Below are 19010 nucleotides of genomic sequence, written 5' to 3'. Positions count from 1 at the left end.
AAACATTAATGTCGTGTGTAAATAACACTGCTTTTCTAAGGAAATCTCATTGTTTTCCTCTAAATGTGCGCAGGCCAAACGTCAGCAGCATAATACACTCAGTCATCGGTTTATTAGGAACACAACCTACTGCAGTCCAATCACAATCCTGCAATAAATCCTCCCTTCATCATTGTTATACGAGCAATTTTCTGTGCTGATCAAACAATACAACTCAACAGCAGCACAAACTGCGGCCGTAAATAATCAAAAGTTAAATTAAAATAGTGTCAGAGAAGCTGAAGGAGGATTTATTGCAGTTTTGTTCAATTTCTGTTGCAGATGTTGCAGTGGCCATGTGCTCAACTACTATATCTGTGCAATGAACCAAATTTCAGCCGGATACTTTCTGAAGGTCTCGACACTTGTAAATTAAATATAATTCATATTTTATCTGCAGCTGCCAGGTGCTGTAAATGAAATTTAATAGACCCAACAATCAATACAGTTGCAACACCAACTCAACTCAACAGATTAGCTCCTGATGATTAGAAGTAAGTCGTGCTACTTTTCCCTTTTCTTAATCCACAGGCAGCTGTCAAGGACTTGAACAGGCCTCAGGCTCAGATCGGCAGCTGCTCATCTCTCTCTCTCTGTGTGTGTGACAGCACAGTTTGACATCAGTTAACCCTGAACGCTAAAAACCATTTTAGAATATCTCTCGGGTTCAATGATGGAAAAGCTATAAAAGCAGAGATCGCCAGCTGCTGCAGATGAGTAATGCAGAGGTTTTGTTTTCCTACCGAAAGAAGATCCCGTTTCTAACATCAGTGGCACGTCATCTGAATAATTCGTGGCTCGTTTCCAAATGAGCAGCAGCTGCAGGTGAACTCAACAAAAAGTTTTCTGGGGCGAGATCTCTCTAGACTTGGACCTGGTGTTTTATTGGTACCTCAGCAGGATGTGGAGTGAATTTACACGACAGACACCTCTGATCTAATAAAGTTTTATTTTCTTAGAAATGGCCAGTTTCCTGTTTTCTTTTTTTGTCTTTCTAAGAAAGTATACCCCTTTTTGAATTCCAACTAGCATCTACATAATGGTTATTGAATACTTCACAATATATTAAGTCTAGATGTTATGGTACATGCATACGATTCAGGCTGCATGAGGAGCCACAGTCACCACGATACACGGGGGGAGAGGACGGGGGGGGGACGGAGGGGAGGGGAGGGGATATTGGGGGTAAAGGGGGGCGGGGGGGTTGGGGGGCGAGGCGACACTCATCAGTCCCAGTTCAAAGGAGCTCTGACGCCTCCTATTGAAACCCTCTCCACAAAACACTGACTGCATCAACTTAGAAACATATACACACACGCACACACACATTCACACACAACTTTCACTGTACGCAACATACATTTACACGCACGCACGCACACACACACACACACTTACACACCTTTATACAACTGTGGAGCCCCTCCACCTGCCATTGAAGCTAATATACTGGAGAGGGTTTTTTTTTAGTGTTTAAACAAGATTCTCTTTCACAGAAAGAACTTCACCACTGGGACGTTTGAGTTTCTGCAGTTTGCCTGGGTGTCGGGGTGGGAGGAGGGACGCTAACCAAAGAAAAAATAATAATAATTATAATAATATATAATAAAATAAAAGACATTCAAATACAGTCAGCTTTTTGCTTGAAAATACAAAACTACATGAGAAAGCATTGAAATAAAATCCATTGATCGGAACATATTTTTAAAAAAAACAACAAAAAAAAAGCCCAAGTGCTCCATCACACACACACAATCTTGCTCTTTATCCACACACAACAGAGCAACATCCTCCCATCCGTTGCCTAGTTACAACCGCCTGGGCAGCCAATGGGAATGGCAGCTGCGAGGAAGCAGGAAGTCTCTTTGACAGCAGTTCCTGTGAGGGAGAAGAAGACGAAGAAGAAGAAGAAGTGGGCCGGGAGCCGAGGAGGAACAACCAGGAGCGGGGCGGTGTGGGTGTGGGTGGGGGGGGGGTAAAAGGGGCGCTGGCTGCTATCGACAGCCCCTCTGCGTAGCCCTTCTCCTCCCATCTTCTCTGCCTACAGACTGCAATAAGAAATACTCGAGTGAGGAATCTCTTGTGGCCTATCGGTCCGTCTCCCTCTAGTGGAGTCTGGCTCTGCTGCAGCGTCTGACTGCAGCGGGCAGGAAGCTGCTTCCTCCGCAGCCTCATCGCCTCCATCCCATCCGAGAGCGCCACATTTCATAGAGTCTCTCTGGGTCCGTATGGCTGCAAGTGGATGTGTGTATGTGACCGTTTGTGTTTTTTTTTTTTTTTAAGTGTGTGTGCATCTGTCTGTCTGTCTGTCCTGTGTGTGTCTCTGTGTGTGTGTGTGTGTGTGTGTGTGCGCGCGGCTGTGTGCAATGTATTGTGTTTGTATGCTGATGTGAGGAGAGTGTAACTCGACCGGATGCCTTCAGTTATGTTGCAGCGTGTTGGACTCGATGGGCGGCGCCGAGTCATACAGAGTGTCTGTGTCGTGCGTGGGCTCTCCGGCCAGCGTGCACGGGTTGGACAACGTCCCTGCTCCGCAGTCACAAAAAAACCTGCGGGGGGGACAGACGCCAAGGATTAAGACCAGACAGAAGTCCAGAAGATAATTAACTATAAATCAGAGAAACAAAGAGTCAGGAAGCGGCTGAGAGACTCACCGGTCGTGCCGTATAAACTCTACGTCGTGGCCCTGGTGGCATTTTTTGATGCAGTTAACACAGATGGCGTTTCGATCTGTCGTGTTACAGGTGTGACATCTGCACAGAGGAAACGGATTCATTTACACAACGATTAAAAAGAGAGACAATTTTCACATTTGGTTCATTATGACTGTTTCTAAACCAACATTTTCTTTAAACACAGGGCTGCAACAAAATCACAATCGTTATTATGGTTGATTTTCTGATTTATTCTAATCATTTTCTCAAAGTGTCTGTCTAAAACCAACAGCGATGATATCTAAAGCAACATTTCTTCACATCTGCAAAGCGAAGGAATATGTGATGTTTGTCGATTTTGCTAAAAAAAACAACAACTAATCTAATAGTTGATGTTGAAAATAATCATAAGCTGCAGCCATCAGCATCGTATTCTGAATCTTTCCCGTGGTGTTTACCTGTAGAAGTCGTGCATGGGGTAACTGGTGTAGCTGGAGATCTTGTAGAGACACTGTCCTCTGCTCACCGCCTTCTCAATGGCGTCCTGATTATTCAGGATCTTATTATCTGTGGGGAGGAGGAAGGTGAGGGCAGGTAGAGAGCAAACCAACACACTGGACTATAAACTTAAAGGGATAGTTCAACATTTTGGCAAATTGGCCCATTGCCATAATCCCTATAGTCATAGCAGCAGGTTTGTTACTTTGTTTGTTACCTATTTTTAGAACGGCGGAGCAGAGCCGCGAGCTGCTCAGAGCTACGCTACGGAGGCTAATGGGATTTCTTGGTTTCACTCATCAAAATCATCAAATACACAATCCAACAACTCCCAAAACGCTCTGGTAGACAAGTTGTGACCTGCACATTCACCACGCTATGAGATAATAACACAACGATATGATACGGAGTTGTTTTAGAGGTAAATGCTGAGACTGACACGCATCAGCGATTTTGCATGAATTTACCTCGAAAACAACTCCATCTAGTACCGTTCCATCATTATCTCATAGCGTGGTGAATGTGCAGGTCACAACTTGTCCACCAGAGCGTTCTAAAAACACCTTACACCAACAATTAAAGGTAACGAACCTACTGCTAAAACTATAGGGATTATGGCATGGGCAAATTTGCCAAAATGTTGAACTATCCCTTCAAGTCTCATAAAAAGCAGCCACTGACCTTTCATGGTGACGTTAACTCCCGAGGCCAGAAACAGGCCTCCGAAGCGATTGTTGAAGATCTGGTTTCCCTCCAGCGTGGCCGTGGCGTGGTTAGTGATTTCAATACCTGGGGGAGAAACAAAGAGTTCGCCATCAGCACCACGAGGAGATAAGAAGAGTGAGGAAGTGTTATGTGCGTTATTTGGACCCAGATTTTTGAAGAAGGCTAACCGGCAGCGAAGCCGTCAAAAATGCGGTTCTTGCGGAGGATGGGATGGCTGTTGGTGCTGATCAGCACTCCGGCCTGAGCGTTCCTGAAGATGTCGTTCTCTTCCAGCAGACCTGCAGAGAGAGAGAGAAAAAGAAAAACTGTCAATAGTTGCGTTTCCATCCACCTTTTTTTATTCGCATTTTCAAAAATTGCGAATAAATACTTGAATGGAAACGCCAGAAATTCGAAAAAAGGCAGTAAATGCGCATAAAAGTTTATACGCTTGGAGGGGGTGGATTTGTCAGCGTATCGATTAAAGGAAATGCGAGTTTTTGTGATGGAAACAGATTATGCGAATTGAGCCAGAGTTTGTGGGTGAAGCTGCTGGACTTCACCCAGCCACGTTCAAACAAATGGAGAACGACGCCCCGGTCTCCCAGCTCTCCTCTCTGCACCCCGCGACACAAACGCGCTCCGTAACCCATAATCTTTTGTTTATGACGGTTAAGACGACACAAACACACGCCGTAACATCGTTATGTAACGTTATCCACCGCTCCATTTATTGATTTTTCACCGGCTTCGTATGTAAACAGATGCACATGGAGGAGAGGAGCGTAACCAAAACAGCGGAAAAGCGAGCGGACTGTCACAGTTCCCGACTGTCTTTCTGTGTAAATATCTCATGTTACAACATGAAAACCTGCGTCTTCAAGTGCGGCCTATATAATATGTACAGTATTTTCTTTTAAAATGTAGCTGGTGCGGCTTATACAGGTGCGTCTATAGTCCGGAAAGTAGGTAAATTGTCCATGATGTTGAGTGTCAGCTGAGTGTCAACTGTTGGATACATTCACGCTCTCTTATGACGTAATCTCACGGCGCACTCCTCCTAATCGCAAAACACTAATGAATGGAAACTGGCATAAATTCGCTTTGCTTTTTGCGCATTTTCACAAAATCCGCTTTTAAATTCGATACGACTTGGATGGAAACCCAGCTAGTGTCTAGAAACACAGAACAAAGATCGAGCCAACGGTGAAAAGACGTCAAACGCAGACGTTTTACCTCGGCCTCCGTTGAAGATGCAGATGCCTCCGTCTCTGCCGTCGTGGATCTTGTTCCTCCGCAGCGTGGGGTTGCTGTCCGTCTTGATCCACACCCCGGCCATGGCGTTGTCAAAGATCTCATTGTCCTCGATGAAGCCCAGACCTGGAGCGATGAACAGCAGGATTAGAAACAGAGCTGCTCTTGCACAACACACACACATATACACACATATACACACACACACGAGACGAGTCAAACACACACCTGAGTTGTAGACTAAAATCCCTCCGTTCTGACCTCCCCATATCTTGTTACGCCTGATCTTTGGGTTGCTCCCCGTCCTGTGAGATTCAACAGAAGGTCGTTAGAAACATTCACAACAGAGAAGAAGCAGGAAACTAGAAAAATATATACATATACCTAGGGGTGGGCGATATGGCAAAAATATCATATCACGATTTTTAAAAAATAAAATAACGATCTCGATTTTGTCATGATCTTCAATCGAAAATTGAAAAACAGACAATTTAGGTCAAAGAGCCTTTCTGAACAGATTTTAATGGGCTCTATGCACAGCTCCACTACTTCCTGAACTTAAGGCAGCTCCTTTATTTCCTATCTTACAATACTGGACAAACTTTGGATTAATCAGTTTGCCCAATAATGTAAGACAGGAAATAAAGGAACTGCCTTCAATTCAGGAAGTAGTGGAGCTGTGTATAGAGCCCATTTAAATAGTTGCAGTTGCATGTGCAAGTAAACATACTCTGATAAAATGCACCAAATGTGCCCTAGACGATCCTACGATCTCTGCACTTTGGCAGATCGTCTACATGTTTTAATCCTTCACGATCTAATATCGTCATATCGCCCACCCCTACATATACCTAGTCTATATACTGTATATTTTCATATTGCACCTTATTATTACTCCACAATATCATAGGCCATTGTCCATTATTGTTGATGTCTGTGTTCACTTTCATGTTAAATGTGTGTGGTAAACGCATGTTGACATTTAGGTTCACTAAACTAAACTAAAGGTCCAGCACGTTAAACAGACAATGTAAACAACCATGTTACCTTATTTGTACACCAGAGTACATGTGATTGTAGATGTCATTGTCTTCCAACACGCCGTGGCCGTTGTCATAGAAATATACACCGACCTTTAAGAGAAGAGACACATTTCAAATTTCTTGAAGAGAAAAATGAAAAACAAGACACGCATATTAATATTGTAGATCAAACCCTGAGTGGTGACCTTAAGACAGCTCGTTGGTTTATATTTACATAAATGAAGCAGCTCAGGTGCTAATTAGACTCAAGCTAAGAGCTCATTGGTGGTGTTTGTACTCACTTTCAGGACCTCACACTCTAATCTCCCCATTTCCAATAATAATCCAATTATCAGATTTGTTCTATTTACACAAAAACCACCAAAGTAAAAAAGAAAAAAAGATGTGCTCAGTGAAGTGAATCTGTCACCACAGTACAGCAGGTAATTACAAGTCTCCCTGGTTTGTCTAAATACAGCTGATGTTTGTTCTTGTCAAACCACAGGTTGATTCCTTCACCGGCTTTCTGCAGCGTTCACCGAGTTAAATAAAAGACTTGAAGACCTTTTTAATACCACATAAGTATGGAAGCCTGGATGGAGAATCACAGCAGTATATTACTGTAATTGTAAATATATTAAAATGTGTGTGATCTGAACCTGAATAAGCAGCAACATAAAGACGACTGGCTCAATATAGTAATAATACCAAACTGTAATAAGCTTCCTGGCTGTTTGCTCTGTGTGTTAATGGGGCTGAGGGACTGACTCACATCCAGCCCAGCAGGGAGGAGAACATATTTAAGAGTAAAGTAAAACACTTTAATACAGCTGAAGACCTTTTGAGAGCGAAACCTCAACACGTTAAAGAGACTCAGAGGAGTTTTCTTTTGGTTATAACAGAGTCTCATATTAATGTGGATGAATCTACATTACCCACACTTGTTAATGGGTCAATTTTCGATTAATATATCGTTTTGTCTTTATAGTTATTTTGATATTATTATTTAGTGGTCGACCTGCCCAGCATTTCCTAGTTTCGGGTCATGGGAATAACGCCGCCGAATCGCTAGTTGGCATCGTTTATGGTCGGAACTACGACGGTATCTGACGGTGTCTTCAAACCCCCAACTTTCATTCTTGATTAATGAAAACATCTTGGCAAATGTTTTCGCTTTCGTCCGTCTTGCACCAGTCCAAGGATTTCACCGTGCGCGCGTTGGCTCATGGGAAATGTAGTTGTGAAAACACTTTTCTTCCCGAAACTCCTCGTTTAAGTCCTCAGGGTATCTGGGTCCGTTTACCTGTTTGCCACTGTGGATGCGGTTCTTGCGGAGGACCGGGGTGCTGCCCGTGGTCACCCAGACTCCGGCCAGTGTGTTGCTGTAAACCTCGTTCTCCTCGATCACCCCCTGGCCTTTCTCATGCTGGAACACAACAGAGGAGCAGCTGAAGACTCGCTGAGAGTGCAACTGGTTCAGCTTAGATTTAAAATATTAAACGATAAAAATAGAAAATGCAATCACATAATATTGAGGGAAACAATGTGCAGTTAACTCAACCACCACATGTATTAAAGCTTCAGTTGGTAACAATTATTCAGTCATATTTGCTGGAATTGTCACTATATTCTGATGGTCAGACATTAAATGAGTAATTTAGGACAAAATCCAACTCCTCTGGCTCCACCTACAGCCTGGAATCGTATTTGCCAAAATCCACCGCGCCCGACGATTCTCCACCAGTCAGGTAGAGGGAGCAGGAGGAGCAGCCAATCGCCGCTCCTACACGTCGTGCTATGGATACGGTACATCTTTTTTTTTTTTTTTTTTTTTTCTCTGTGGGTGCGTTCATGGCTACTTTGTGTGTGTCTGTGTGTGTGGGGCGCTTGGCAGAGGTTCATAAAGGGACCTGACGGAGTATTGTCTTGAAATTTCCGACCAAGTCGCGGAGTTTACTTTCACTTTCGTCAACTTACCAACTGGAGCTTTAACATTATTAACACAGACGAGTGTATTTACCACATAGATGCCCCCGTGCTGCCCGTCGTGGATCTTGTTGTGCCGTACGATGGGGCAGCTGTTGGTTCGGATCTGGATTCCCGCCAAGGCGTTACCATAGATATCGTTACTCTCTATCAAACCCCGCCCATCTCCAAATATGTACACTCCTCCTTGGTTACCATTAAATATGGCGTTTCCCCTGGTTATTAAGAAAAGGACAAACAGTTACAACCTTGGTGTAAAAAAGCAGCTGGAAACCAAACTATCAACATTTCCAGGTATTAGTTTGACATCATCTTTATCAATATCAGCCATATTGACCTTATCAATACATTTGATAATTCTAGAAAAGCAGCGGCTGTGTGAGGTGTGTGTTCGTACCGTATCGTCGGGTCGCTGTTGGACGTGATCCAAACACCGGCGAAGTTATTAGCGTAGATTTTGTTCTCTATAAACTGCCCCCGCCCCTTCTCGTGGACGTAGATGCCTCCCGTTTGGCCGTGATGGATCTCGCAGCGCACCACCGTGGGGTTAGCGTAGGCCTTCACCTCGAAGCCCGCTATACGGTTTCTATGGATGTTACAGTTCTCAAAGTAACCCTGAAACACAGACGAGACAGAGATGAGGACGTTTGGTCTGTGATGTTTCGTCATATATTTTCAAAAACAACATGAAATGACGTTGTGTGATTTGTACGTACCATGCCGTGATCGAAGGTGAACACGCCGACGTCTCGTCCGTGGTGGATGTGGTTACGTCTAATGATGGGATTACCGTGGTTTTTCACCCAGATTCCTGCTAACGCGTTGTTGCTGATTTCATTGTCTTCATAAATCCCCTGCAACAAAAATAAAAAAAACTTCGAGTCAGACCGAAGCCACAGACATGAACATTTCTGTGCGTATGTGTGTGTGTGTTTGTACTTTACGGACGGATGTGTGTTTGTTTATATTCACCTGTGCGTGGTCTGTGATGTACAGCCCTACGTTCTCACAGTCGCTGATGTTGCAGTGTTTGATGGTTGGACACGCTCCCTGGCCGCTCACACAAACAGCTGAACCCACTACACAACGGAGGGAAACACAAGAGTCACACCCACGGCAGCTAATCGCTAATCACTTTCACCATCAGATCATCTGTCAACTGACCGACAGTCAAAAAACTAACAAACTCCAAAAAGGTATTAATTCACAACCACGTGAAATCTCATATCGACTTCCAACACTGCCTAGCACAGACACATGGTTTCAAATAGAGCTGCAACAATTAATCGAACAATAATCGATTATTAAATTGATTGTCAACTATTTTGATCATCGAATTATCGGTTTGGGTAGTTTTATAAGAAAAAGAGTCCAAATTCTCTGATTTCAGCTTCTTAAATGTGAGTATTTCTTTGTTCCTTTATGACAATAAACAGAGAAACTCTTTGGTTTGTGGACAAAACAAGACATCTGAGGACATCATCTTGTCATTTGGTCAATAAAATGTTAAAAAAAAAAGTTGAAAAATGTCACTCAGTGTTTCCCAAACAACTAATCGATTAATCGTTTAAATAATTGACAGATTAATCGATAATGAAAGTAATCGTTAGTTGCAGCCCTAGGTTCAAACATTATCAGAACGGGAGCAGCTCTCCGCTCCTGACACGATTCATTGTTGCTGAATGTGATGAGACATTTCATGCTACATGATCTTAAGTAGATAAAGCACTTGATTACATGACATGAGGTGACAGAGCGAGTGTTACACTGTGTAATATCGCTGCTGATTTTCCACTTCTGAAATCCAACAACCCAAAATTTTTTGATCGCAGAGAACAAACAGTCACAACAAAAGCAGTTGCCAAAAAAAAAAAAAAAAAAACACCGCTCCAAGGCGTCTTGGTTTCCAGTCCAAGACCCCAATGACTAATTTAGTGTTTTATCCTTGGATGAAGCTTCATAAGGGACAAACTGATCATTTAGTAAAATGCTAAACCGAGGGACACTGTGTGCTTTTCAACTAAAAGGAAACCAAGTCTCCATGCTGTGACATCAAACAGACATAAACAGTCAAATAAAGCGAATATTAAACATAAATGCTGCATGTATTAATGTTACTGTGTCCCCTATAGCTGATTAGCGTGTGTGTGTATGTTACCTGTGCACGTGGAGCGGATGATGCAGTGGTCGATGTTTGGGCTGCAGTTGACGGTGATCTCCAGACAGTGGTGGGCGTTGTGGTGCTGCGCCGACTTATCGTCAGGATTAAACTGAGGAGAGAAGAGCAGCAGAGGTCAGACAGAGGCTGAGTTTACTGACAACGCGTCAAAGCTGCTGTCCACCCACATCCACACCGGACTCCTCCCACTGGAGACATCAGCGCTCGTGGACGATTAGATTAGAGGATAATATCAGAAAAAGACGCGTGAAATTACACGACTGACAAGAGGAACATCTGATTTTTTTTCTTCTACAAATAGTTGGTTTGAAAATTACAGCTTTCACACACACAAGCCAAAACAAAACTAGTCATGAAACTTGTAATATGTGTGCATATCTGTGCAATACTATACAATCTAGTCTCATTACATCCATCCATCGCTGCCTGAGCTCTTATTTTATTTTTAAATCCAGTCTTTAACAGCCGATCAACAAACCAATCAAAATCATTCTTAATCACAAATTGAAGCCGTTTGTATCCCAGTTCAATACAGCAAAACTGCCACTCTTACATTTTCTAGCTGATCACCAGAGTGACCTGTGTGCATCGTTACAAAGCCTGTGTTTGTATGCACGCTCTATTCAAGCCACACAAAATCAATCAATCTCATGAAAAAAATATGTCATCCTCATCTATATAAAAACAATAACTTGGAGGTTACATGTAAGGACAAGGTGAGGTCCTACCTTAATGGTCATGTATCCCACATAGGCGTCTTCTGAGCCCTCCATGAAGACGAACGTAGAGTCTCTGGTGTTCTCTATCACCACCTTGTCGGCTACTTTACCAGGAGCTTGAGAGGAAAAAGCGGGAAAAACACTCATGAGCACCGGCGTGTACGTGTCGTGGACGAAAACACACGACGACATGTTGAGTGCACGAGGCGCATGCATCAACATCGGTAAATATACTTACCTGCACCAATCATGGTGATGGGGGACTCTATGTAAATCCACTCGTCTGTGTAGATGCCGGAGTGAACGAAGATTAGTCCGTCAAAGTGGGCTTCTTGGACTCCGCCCAGCGCGTCCTCGATGGTGTCATAGTACTGCAGGTGAGAGGCACAAACTCTTTCAGGCAGAATATACACACTCACACATACATCTACTACACATTATCAGTCCACAGAGGAACGCAGATGTTTGCATTCGCTGTGCTTTGCAAAAAATATATATATGAGTGCAGAAGGATTTCTCTTTAAACACGAGGTTACAACTTACCAGCATGTTCTCTCTGCCTTTGTATCTGCCAGGGTTACTGTAGAAATGCTCAGCAAAGCCGGGTTTTACATGGGCACCTTTGTACTGCAAGACAGAAATACAGCAAGGTCAACATACAGTATGTAGCTGCTTGTTAGATCAATCCTTAAGACGGTCCTCGTGCAGCATGAGCAATCAGAGCGTCCTATTCAAACAGCTAGTGTGGCAGATAAAGTGGAGTCAAAAAATATCATTCCTCTGGGTGATGGAGTCGTGTCTATGATAGAAAACACAACAAAAGAGAAATTGCTTCTCAACAAAGAGTTGCAAAAGGGAAAAGAGTGACTTTTTTTCTATATTTTTAAAGGCATGAAGAGGTAAAATCATCAAATATTTATATATAATTATACAGGAAAAAAAGGTAAAAAAAGACGACAATTTAGTGATGTAGAATTTGTCTGCTTCCTTTCTCCTCACACTTATCTTACGGAAAAAAACATATGCAACCCACAAACCAACCGTGACTGAACAGCGAGATATGAAGTTGCACATTATTTCGTAAACATCACAGACTGATTCAGGGCTGTTTTCTTCCAGTCAGCTGGGTGGTCGATTAACTCATGTCACTCTCGCTGGTAGAACAATGATGGGTGTTACTTTCATAAAGGAGAAATGTGCAACATCAATAACCTTCCAAGATTAATCCATTATTTTCAGCAGCGGGAGGCAGACTACTTGTAAAAGCAGCAGGGCCTTTTAAAAACACTTCCATTTTTGCCCGGTTTGTTTTCAGTCTGTTGTAAATAATTAGATAAAGCTGTTTAATATGCTGCTAATGTGACCTTTTAATGTTTACTAATACAACCATTAAACTAATAATGCTACAAGGTCAAGTGGCAGATCTAGAGGCGTGCGGAAACATAGATAAACTTTGAGTCATCTATGATTTTCATTGGTTCTCTGCAGCTTTAGAGTGATTTTCAATATATGCAACAATAAAACACTACAATCTTTAATAAGTAACAGAGTGAGGATAGAATAGGACAACTGTAAACATTTAAGTGACAGCCATCAAGATTAATCTTCCCATTTCATTATAATCAATAAAGCAGATATGTTTGTTATTATCCATAAGCATGAGGAGCTTAGAGGACGTTTAGTCTGAGAGAAGCCCTGGATTTACATAATTAGATAATGAGATGAACTCCCCTGTAACAACTTTTACACATAGCATTGTTAAATATCCTCTGGAAAACACAGACAGATATGAAACTGATCTTTCAGTGGACAAACTGAAAGTCTTTACTGTGAGACAAGATGCTGTGGATGTTGTCAAACACAGGTAAAACAAAGTGTTGACCATAATTTCTACTCAGAGCTTGTTAGCATTTTTGTAAAAACGATGACGAGATTAAACATGGGCAGATCAGTAAAAGCACTTTTCAAAATGGATTTTACAGATTGGGTTGATGCATATGTTCATAAAAGACTAAATCTCAAGTCCACCAAGTCACATTTCCTTTTTACTGTACAAATAGTGATATTTCAAAAATAAATAGAGGGACTGACTTTCCTTCCAATGTCTCTGATGTGCACATTTGGGGTGTTTTTACTTTACAGTCACTCTTCTCCCCAGGTCAGACATTATCATTCTAGTGACTGGCATGGATTTTATTGCAAAGCCATATATGACTCTGCAGACCTGCTCATTGTTTATTTTTAATATATACAGAGACGACATAGGGAGGGAAATCAAATAAACCGGGGCAATGCACAGATATTGAAGCACCTCGGAGAGCACTTTCTTCATGAGAAGACGACAGATCTCAAAACTCAACAGCGACTCACCAGCTGCTGGAAGCTCTCCTTCCACGGGTTGGGGTGTTCGTGCTCTTCGGGGCTGACCTGGTAGAACCTGCCGGGCTCAGGGTGCATCATGGGACGCGTGTACTCAAACACCTCCATGTATAGACGCTTCCTACGGTAAATAAAACACCACATGCACAGAATGTCAGTCGTCTGCTGCTTTTTTTTTTTATGCATTAATATTCATGGCAGCTCTTCTGCAGCACTGACCATAGGATGGGGTCGTTGGCGAGCTGGCTGAACCTCTTGCAGACACACGCTGCCTGACAGAGGTCCTGTTCCAATAAGTAGGAGAAGATCTTCAAAACGACCTCGTCTGGAAGCTTCTGCTGCAGATATTGCTCTGCTGGGGCTGCTAAAAAACACACAAGTACACACACAGAGACACACACATTCCTAACGTAAGCTTTAGGAAAAAACCTTTCGTTCTAAGCACATTAAACTATGGAGTCATGTTATTTAATGGACTGCAAAAATAACAAGATTTACCAGATTACAGGAGGGGGAAAAAAAAAAAAAAATCATATATAACAAGCTCAAGTACAAAAGCTAAATCTCTCCTTGCCCAGCTGCAGAGATTTAACACACACCTGGCAGGTCGTGGCTCTTACCGGACACTCGTGCCCGTTTGGCTCGATGGCCAAAGGCCTCTGTTGATGAGGTGGAAGCTCCCTGTGAATGAGGGCAAGCAGGACATCAGCATCATGCCAAGATTCAAGCACTAAGTAATCAAGTGGGAAATTTACTGCTCGGCCACAAAAAATCATTGTTCCTTCAGAGAAGGATGCAATCAATCACCAACTCACTTTCAATCACACATCCAGTACAAACACGGACCAATCTGAAGACATGCAAAACAAAAAACTGCAGACGTTTGAAAAATTTTGCAATCAAATGTTCCCGTCTTACCTCCATTGGGCTCTTGCTGGGGCAGGCAGAGGCGGTGGCAGAGGCAGCGGCGGTTCTCTTGGGAAGCAGGGTTTTGCGTCGAAGCTGGTAGGGACTGTTCTGAGCTCCTGGACCAGATTCCTCAATAGCCATCTCTGCTGCAGCTGCTGCAGGAGCCTCCTCATCTGAACAGAGAGGGGAGAAAAAGAAAAAAAAACACATTTCCAACACACATCCATCACTTTCTGGAAGAGGCCTTTCAATGCACAAAGCTGCAGTATGGAGCAAAGCAATGCAATTTAAACAAAAAAGAGAAGAAATAAAAAATAAAAAATCACAGTGTAATTCTGCAAGAGGTCCAGTCACCCCCTGTCTTTTACTCAATTAAACACCTACAGTTTCTCCAGTAATTACAGCAAACACTTAACCCACTGACATCCTTATTCTCCTTTACCTTTATACCGACACAATGGTGTGCATTCAGCTCACATGCTGTATGCACACTGCGCAGGCTAACAGACAGGGTAATAGTTGGTGCTGAGGCAGACAAAGGTTACTGATTGATAATGGCAGATGATGCACCCCCCCACCACCCCCTGCAAGCACATTATTACCACTATTTCATGTGTAGTCAACCCCCCGCACCCCCACCACCACCTCCTCCTCCAGCTGATATCGGGGCACTGTGCATTTTGTGTAAACGAGCTGAATCAGACTCATCTTTTTTCATGGTGCTGTCAAATTAAAGGGGGCCGCCGCAGATGAAGTCGATCAGACGTGCTGGGGCTAATGGCTAAAAAAACTGAACTGCGTAGCTGGCAAATCCGCGGTGTAAACAAATCAAGCTACGGCTAGCAGGCACCGAGAACAAGGAAGAGAGACAGAGAGGGGGGATATGCAATAGTGCAATAGCTTTAATAAACCTTTAAACCACTGCCGCCCCAGCAGCAGCAGCACCACACACACAAACAAAATGGACACAGTGGGTGAAATCATCTTAAAAAAAAAAAAAAACACGGATCATCTATCACAGCTGATCCGTGTTGTAGGCCACTCGGAGCTGGAGCTGAGGGGGGAAGCTAACAGCTAGCTGGCTGGCTGGCTGGCTAGTTAGCTCTCGCTGCTAATGTTTTTGTTAACGTTACACCCCAAAAATGGCACCGCAGATTTACACCCTGAGTATCGTTAGTGACAGCTGGGAATGCAACAGCCGAGCGAAGACACGGAAAAGGGCTGTGGGTTATGGTTATACTAGCTGTGGGAAGCCGATCCCTCCCTCCCTTCCTTTGCCTCCAGCTGGGTTTTCTTTCTTTTTTTTAACCTGAATATAAGGCTATTAACGTTAACCGTATAGCTACATACGCACTACAACAACCCCCACCACCAATCTCCAATCCACCTAACCTGGTAAAATAGCTTAGCTTAGCTTAGCGGGCTAGTTTAGCATAGCTTAGCCCCCGATCACTCAAGCCAAACAAAGCGCGGCCTGGCCTAAGCCACAGAGCGAGAAGAAGCCTCGGGTTTTCCTGCCGAACGCTGCCGCCTCTAAGCGCACAGAACGCGGCCGGTACAGGGGTTTAAACGGGGGTTAATGGGCTACGCGAGGACCGTTACCCCCCTTTATGACACGGCTTCGCCTTGAACCGAGGCCTGGCTTTTACCTCTGTCCCCGTTGTTCCGTTCGGGCTGCACCGGGCGCGGCCTCGACACTCGCCTGGGTCTCCTGTTGGTGGCTCTGACGGAGTTCATCTGGGGAGTTGGTTGTTGGAAAAATTAGCCTGCTATCCTCGACCCGTCCGCTTCCAAATTTAGCCCCACGGCCCACAACTACCCTACCACCCCGGACGGACGGCCCTTCTTCTTCCCAGATAATACACCCAAACAACTGCGATCACAAAAAACCCGCTGGTATTTGGGGTGTAATCGCTTTTCTTTTTCTTTTTTTTCTTTTTCCTCCTTCCTCCGTTGGTGTTACAGCTCCCCCCCCTTATCGCCGCTCGGTGCCAGCTCCGTCTCAGTCTGTAGCAGCAGGAGGAGCCATTAACCCACACGGGAAACAATCGCGAGAAGGGAAAAAAAAAAAAAAGGGCAACACGAGTGTCCCGCTCAGCCAATCACGTCGCGTCTTTCATACGCTTCCTCCTGCGGCAGCCAATCAGGAGCCGCGTATCAAACGACTTGACAAACCTTTCTGTTGGGGTTCGGAATCGGTCAAGCGGCGATTTGATCAATGCAGGGACACTCCGATGGGCCCAAAACAATGTGCATTTTGCAGCCACTGGGGTCAGTGTCAGGTGCAGTAATGGACTGCATGCTGGTGTAATTTGTAACTAAGAACTGAGATAATGATTATTAAATGTTAAAGCATTTCCACTATTTAACCTTATTATTGCTAAATTATTTACAAAAAGCAAATGGCCCTGTGTTTGCGTAATTGTTTTCCTATCTAATTAACATGGACGGATTAAAGAGGAAATGGGCCCCTGGTCACAGGGCAGTAAAGGCGCCCCACCCCTCCTATTAGAGACTGAAAGAGACTAAATGTGTACAAAAATGTGCATTTCTTTGCAGATGTTTGTGTCCTTTGAAAAAATCATTTTGAGTCTCTTTGTACTTCTTTTTATGCCTCTCTTAAGTTGCTTATGTCTCTTTGTGGTCATTCGGTGTCTCTTTGTGGTCGTCTTGTGTCTCTTTGTGCTGCATTCTCATCTCTTTGTGCTCATTTTGTCTCTTTGTAGTCCTTTCACATCTCTCTGTAGTCGTTTATTCTCTGTGTGGGGTTTTAAATCAGCTCTTTGACTCTCATATTCATATATTAACAGTAACTTCATACAGAGACTGTGCCCAGTAGGCCCATTCAGTAATTAATTAATGTTAATAAGGGATTGATTTTTATCATTTCCCATATTTTGTTGGAAGTGGGGTGCAGAGATGTTATTGTTTATATGGGCATCCTGATTCTGACACTTTTAAATCTTGATAAATAAAACCATTACAAAATCAAAACAGAATTTCAAAGCAGGAAACAGAAATGTAATATGATAGACACATTATTAGATATGAATAGCAAAAAGTTAAATTTAAAAGCCTTTAAAAATGTATCACGCAACTCTGTTTAAAGGTCAATTATTAATTCATAGTTTGAACACATAATAAGGTAATAGAGTTATTATTTGGAAATTTAAGGATCTCTTTCATCTCTTTCATCATCATTTCATATACACAGTTTTAATTAACTAGCTTCTTACTTTATCGGGAAAATTAAAAGATAGAAAGAGATATTATTGAATGGAGTAACAAAACATAAAATGTAATAGCCTTTTTCCAAAAAAAAAAAAAAAAGTGGCTCCCCTCTATAATTTACAGTCATATTACCTGATGAAATCAAGCTGACTGCAGCCTCTGTGAGAGACCAAACTACAAGCAGCCCCCCCCCTCTTAAAGCCTGAAGGAGGTGAGCTTTACACAGAAACACCCCCCTATGGTCAATAAGGACCATTTTATGTAGTAATTGGACCACTAGAGGGCATTGTTTGGCTGCAAAACGACCAAATGATGAGACCATGAATTCCAAGTAGTTGAGGAGGGCCCAGCGCAGCCTCACACACACACACACTGTCTGCTTTGTCTGGTTGTAGCAAAGGTTTTATCTGGAGTCATCACGTTGAGAAGATCTACATGTAGCAAACCGCATCTACACTTCAACACAACCTGACGTTCAGTCATTTTTTAGTCACCTCATTCAGTTTGAAGAGAATAATAAGAGAACAATGCAGAAGTGAGTGAAAAATAATCAATATATACTGTGCTATATAAAAATATGCAGTATGAGCAGGAAATTGTTTTCTCTTTCCCAAACTATAAACAATCATGCGGATTCTTGTTTGAGAATAATATAAAAACTATATTCTCTATGGCAGCACCCACAGTGAAACCTGCTGGAATCTGTGCATTATAGCTGCTTTCCTGGAGACAAAGTCTTGCCACATTTTTCCACATTATTCTGTGCAGAGACTTAAAAGACTGGCAACACGCTGTGTGCTGTGGTCTCCAAGGCCAGGCAACGAAGAGGTGAGGTTATTTTTTCCCGTACAAACACTGTTTCAGTCTAAACTCAGAGACACATTATGCCCCTCTTGAGATAATAGTATCGCTGTAATGTCAGTGTGTTGTTACAAATAAATCTCTTAAGAAGGGATGACACCTGCTTGTTTGTTTGAGTGAAACAAGATGTTGCTGTTTTTGATGTTTTTGTCACGGTCCTGATGTAAATGTGTGTTTTCCTGTCACCGTCGGCTGCTTGATATAGCAAATTGATGCTGCTTGTTGTTGTCTCGAGGTGTGACTAGAGGTGTGTTGTTATTCACAGGTGTATAGACCGTGACTGAGCCGAGTTGAAACCTGCATCAGTAGCATCACCTGGTGGCTGAAGAGCACAAATGCACCCACACAGTCAGCGTCGGCATGTAGGAGGCAGTGTGTCCATATCAATGAGATGGACTCCTTCGTGCAGCTGCAGCCTTGAAACCCTGGCTTGCTTCTGAGTGTGTGTGTGTGTGTTAGTATGTGTGTGTATGTGTGTGTCTTATCAAGCTGCCATATCCCTCCTCCTGTAATATGCAGAAAGAGCAGCTGTGTCGTCTCCCCTCCCACAGCCACCCACCCACCCACCCACCCT

General features: G+C 43.2%; 1 protein-coding gene across 4 annotated transcripts; it reads right to left on the bottom strand.

Annotated features, from left to right (window-relative positions):
• Positions 1-971: 971 nt before the first annotated feature.
• Positions 972-16376, bottom strand: fbxo11b (F-box protein 11b). Of its 4 annotated transcripts, none has more exons than XM_085761811.1 (22): positions 15994-16376; positions 14354-14517; positions 14035-14116; positions 13655-13799; positions 13427-13556; positions 11600-11683; positions 11295-11427; positions 11066-11172; positions 10317-10428; positions 9131-9237; positions 8875-9012; positions 8556-8773; positions 8193-8373; positions 7476-7598; positions 6198-6283; positions 5379-5455; positions 5133-5276; positions 4085-4195; positions 3873-3980; positions 3152-3260; positions 2694-2792; positions 972-2588 (listed from the first exon to the last, which is right to left on the bottom strand). In XM_085761811.1, the coding sequence occupies exons 1-22, from the start codon at positions 16079-16081 to the stop codon at positions 2459-2461; spliced, it is 2676 nt and encodes an 891-aa protein (XP_085617937.1). In that variant the 5' UTR covers positions 16082-16376; the 3' UTR covers positions 972-2458. The 4 variants fall into 4 exon arrangements, with proteins under 4 accessions (XP_085617937.1, XP_085617938.1, XP_085617939.1 ...); XM_085761812.1 differs by having other exon boundaries at positions 13655-13796; XM_085761813.1 differs by having other exon boundaries at positions 2441-2588; positions 14056-14116; positions 15994-16268.
• Between the last annotated feature and the right edge of the window lie 2634 nt (positions 16377-19010).

This window comes from Trachurus japonicus, chromosome 19 (assembly GCF_045865225.1).
Source record: "Trachurus japonicus isolate A0001 chromosome 19, Traja_1.0".
In the NCBI taxonomy this organism is placed as follows: Eukaryota; Metazoa; Chordata; class Actinopteri; order Carangiformes; family Carangidae; genus Trachurus; species Trachurus japonicus.
Note: the sequence above shows the minus strand (reverse complement) of the source record. Positions and strands in the feature narration are given on the sequence as shown.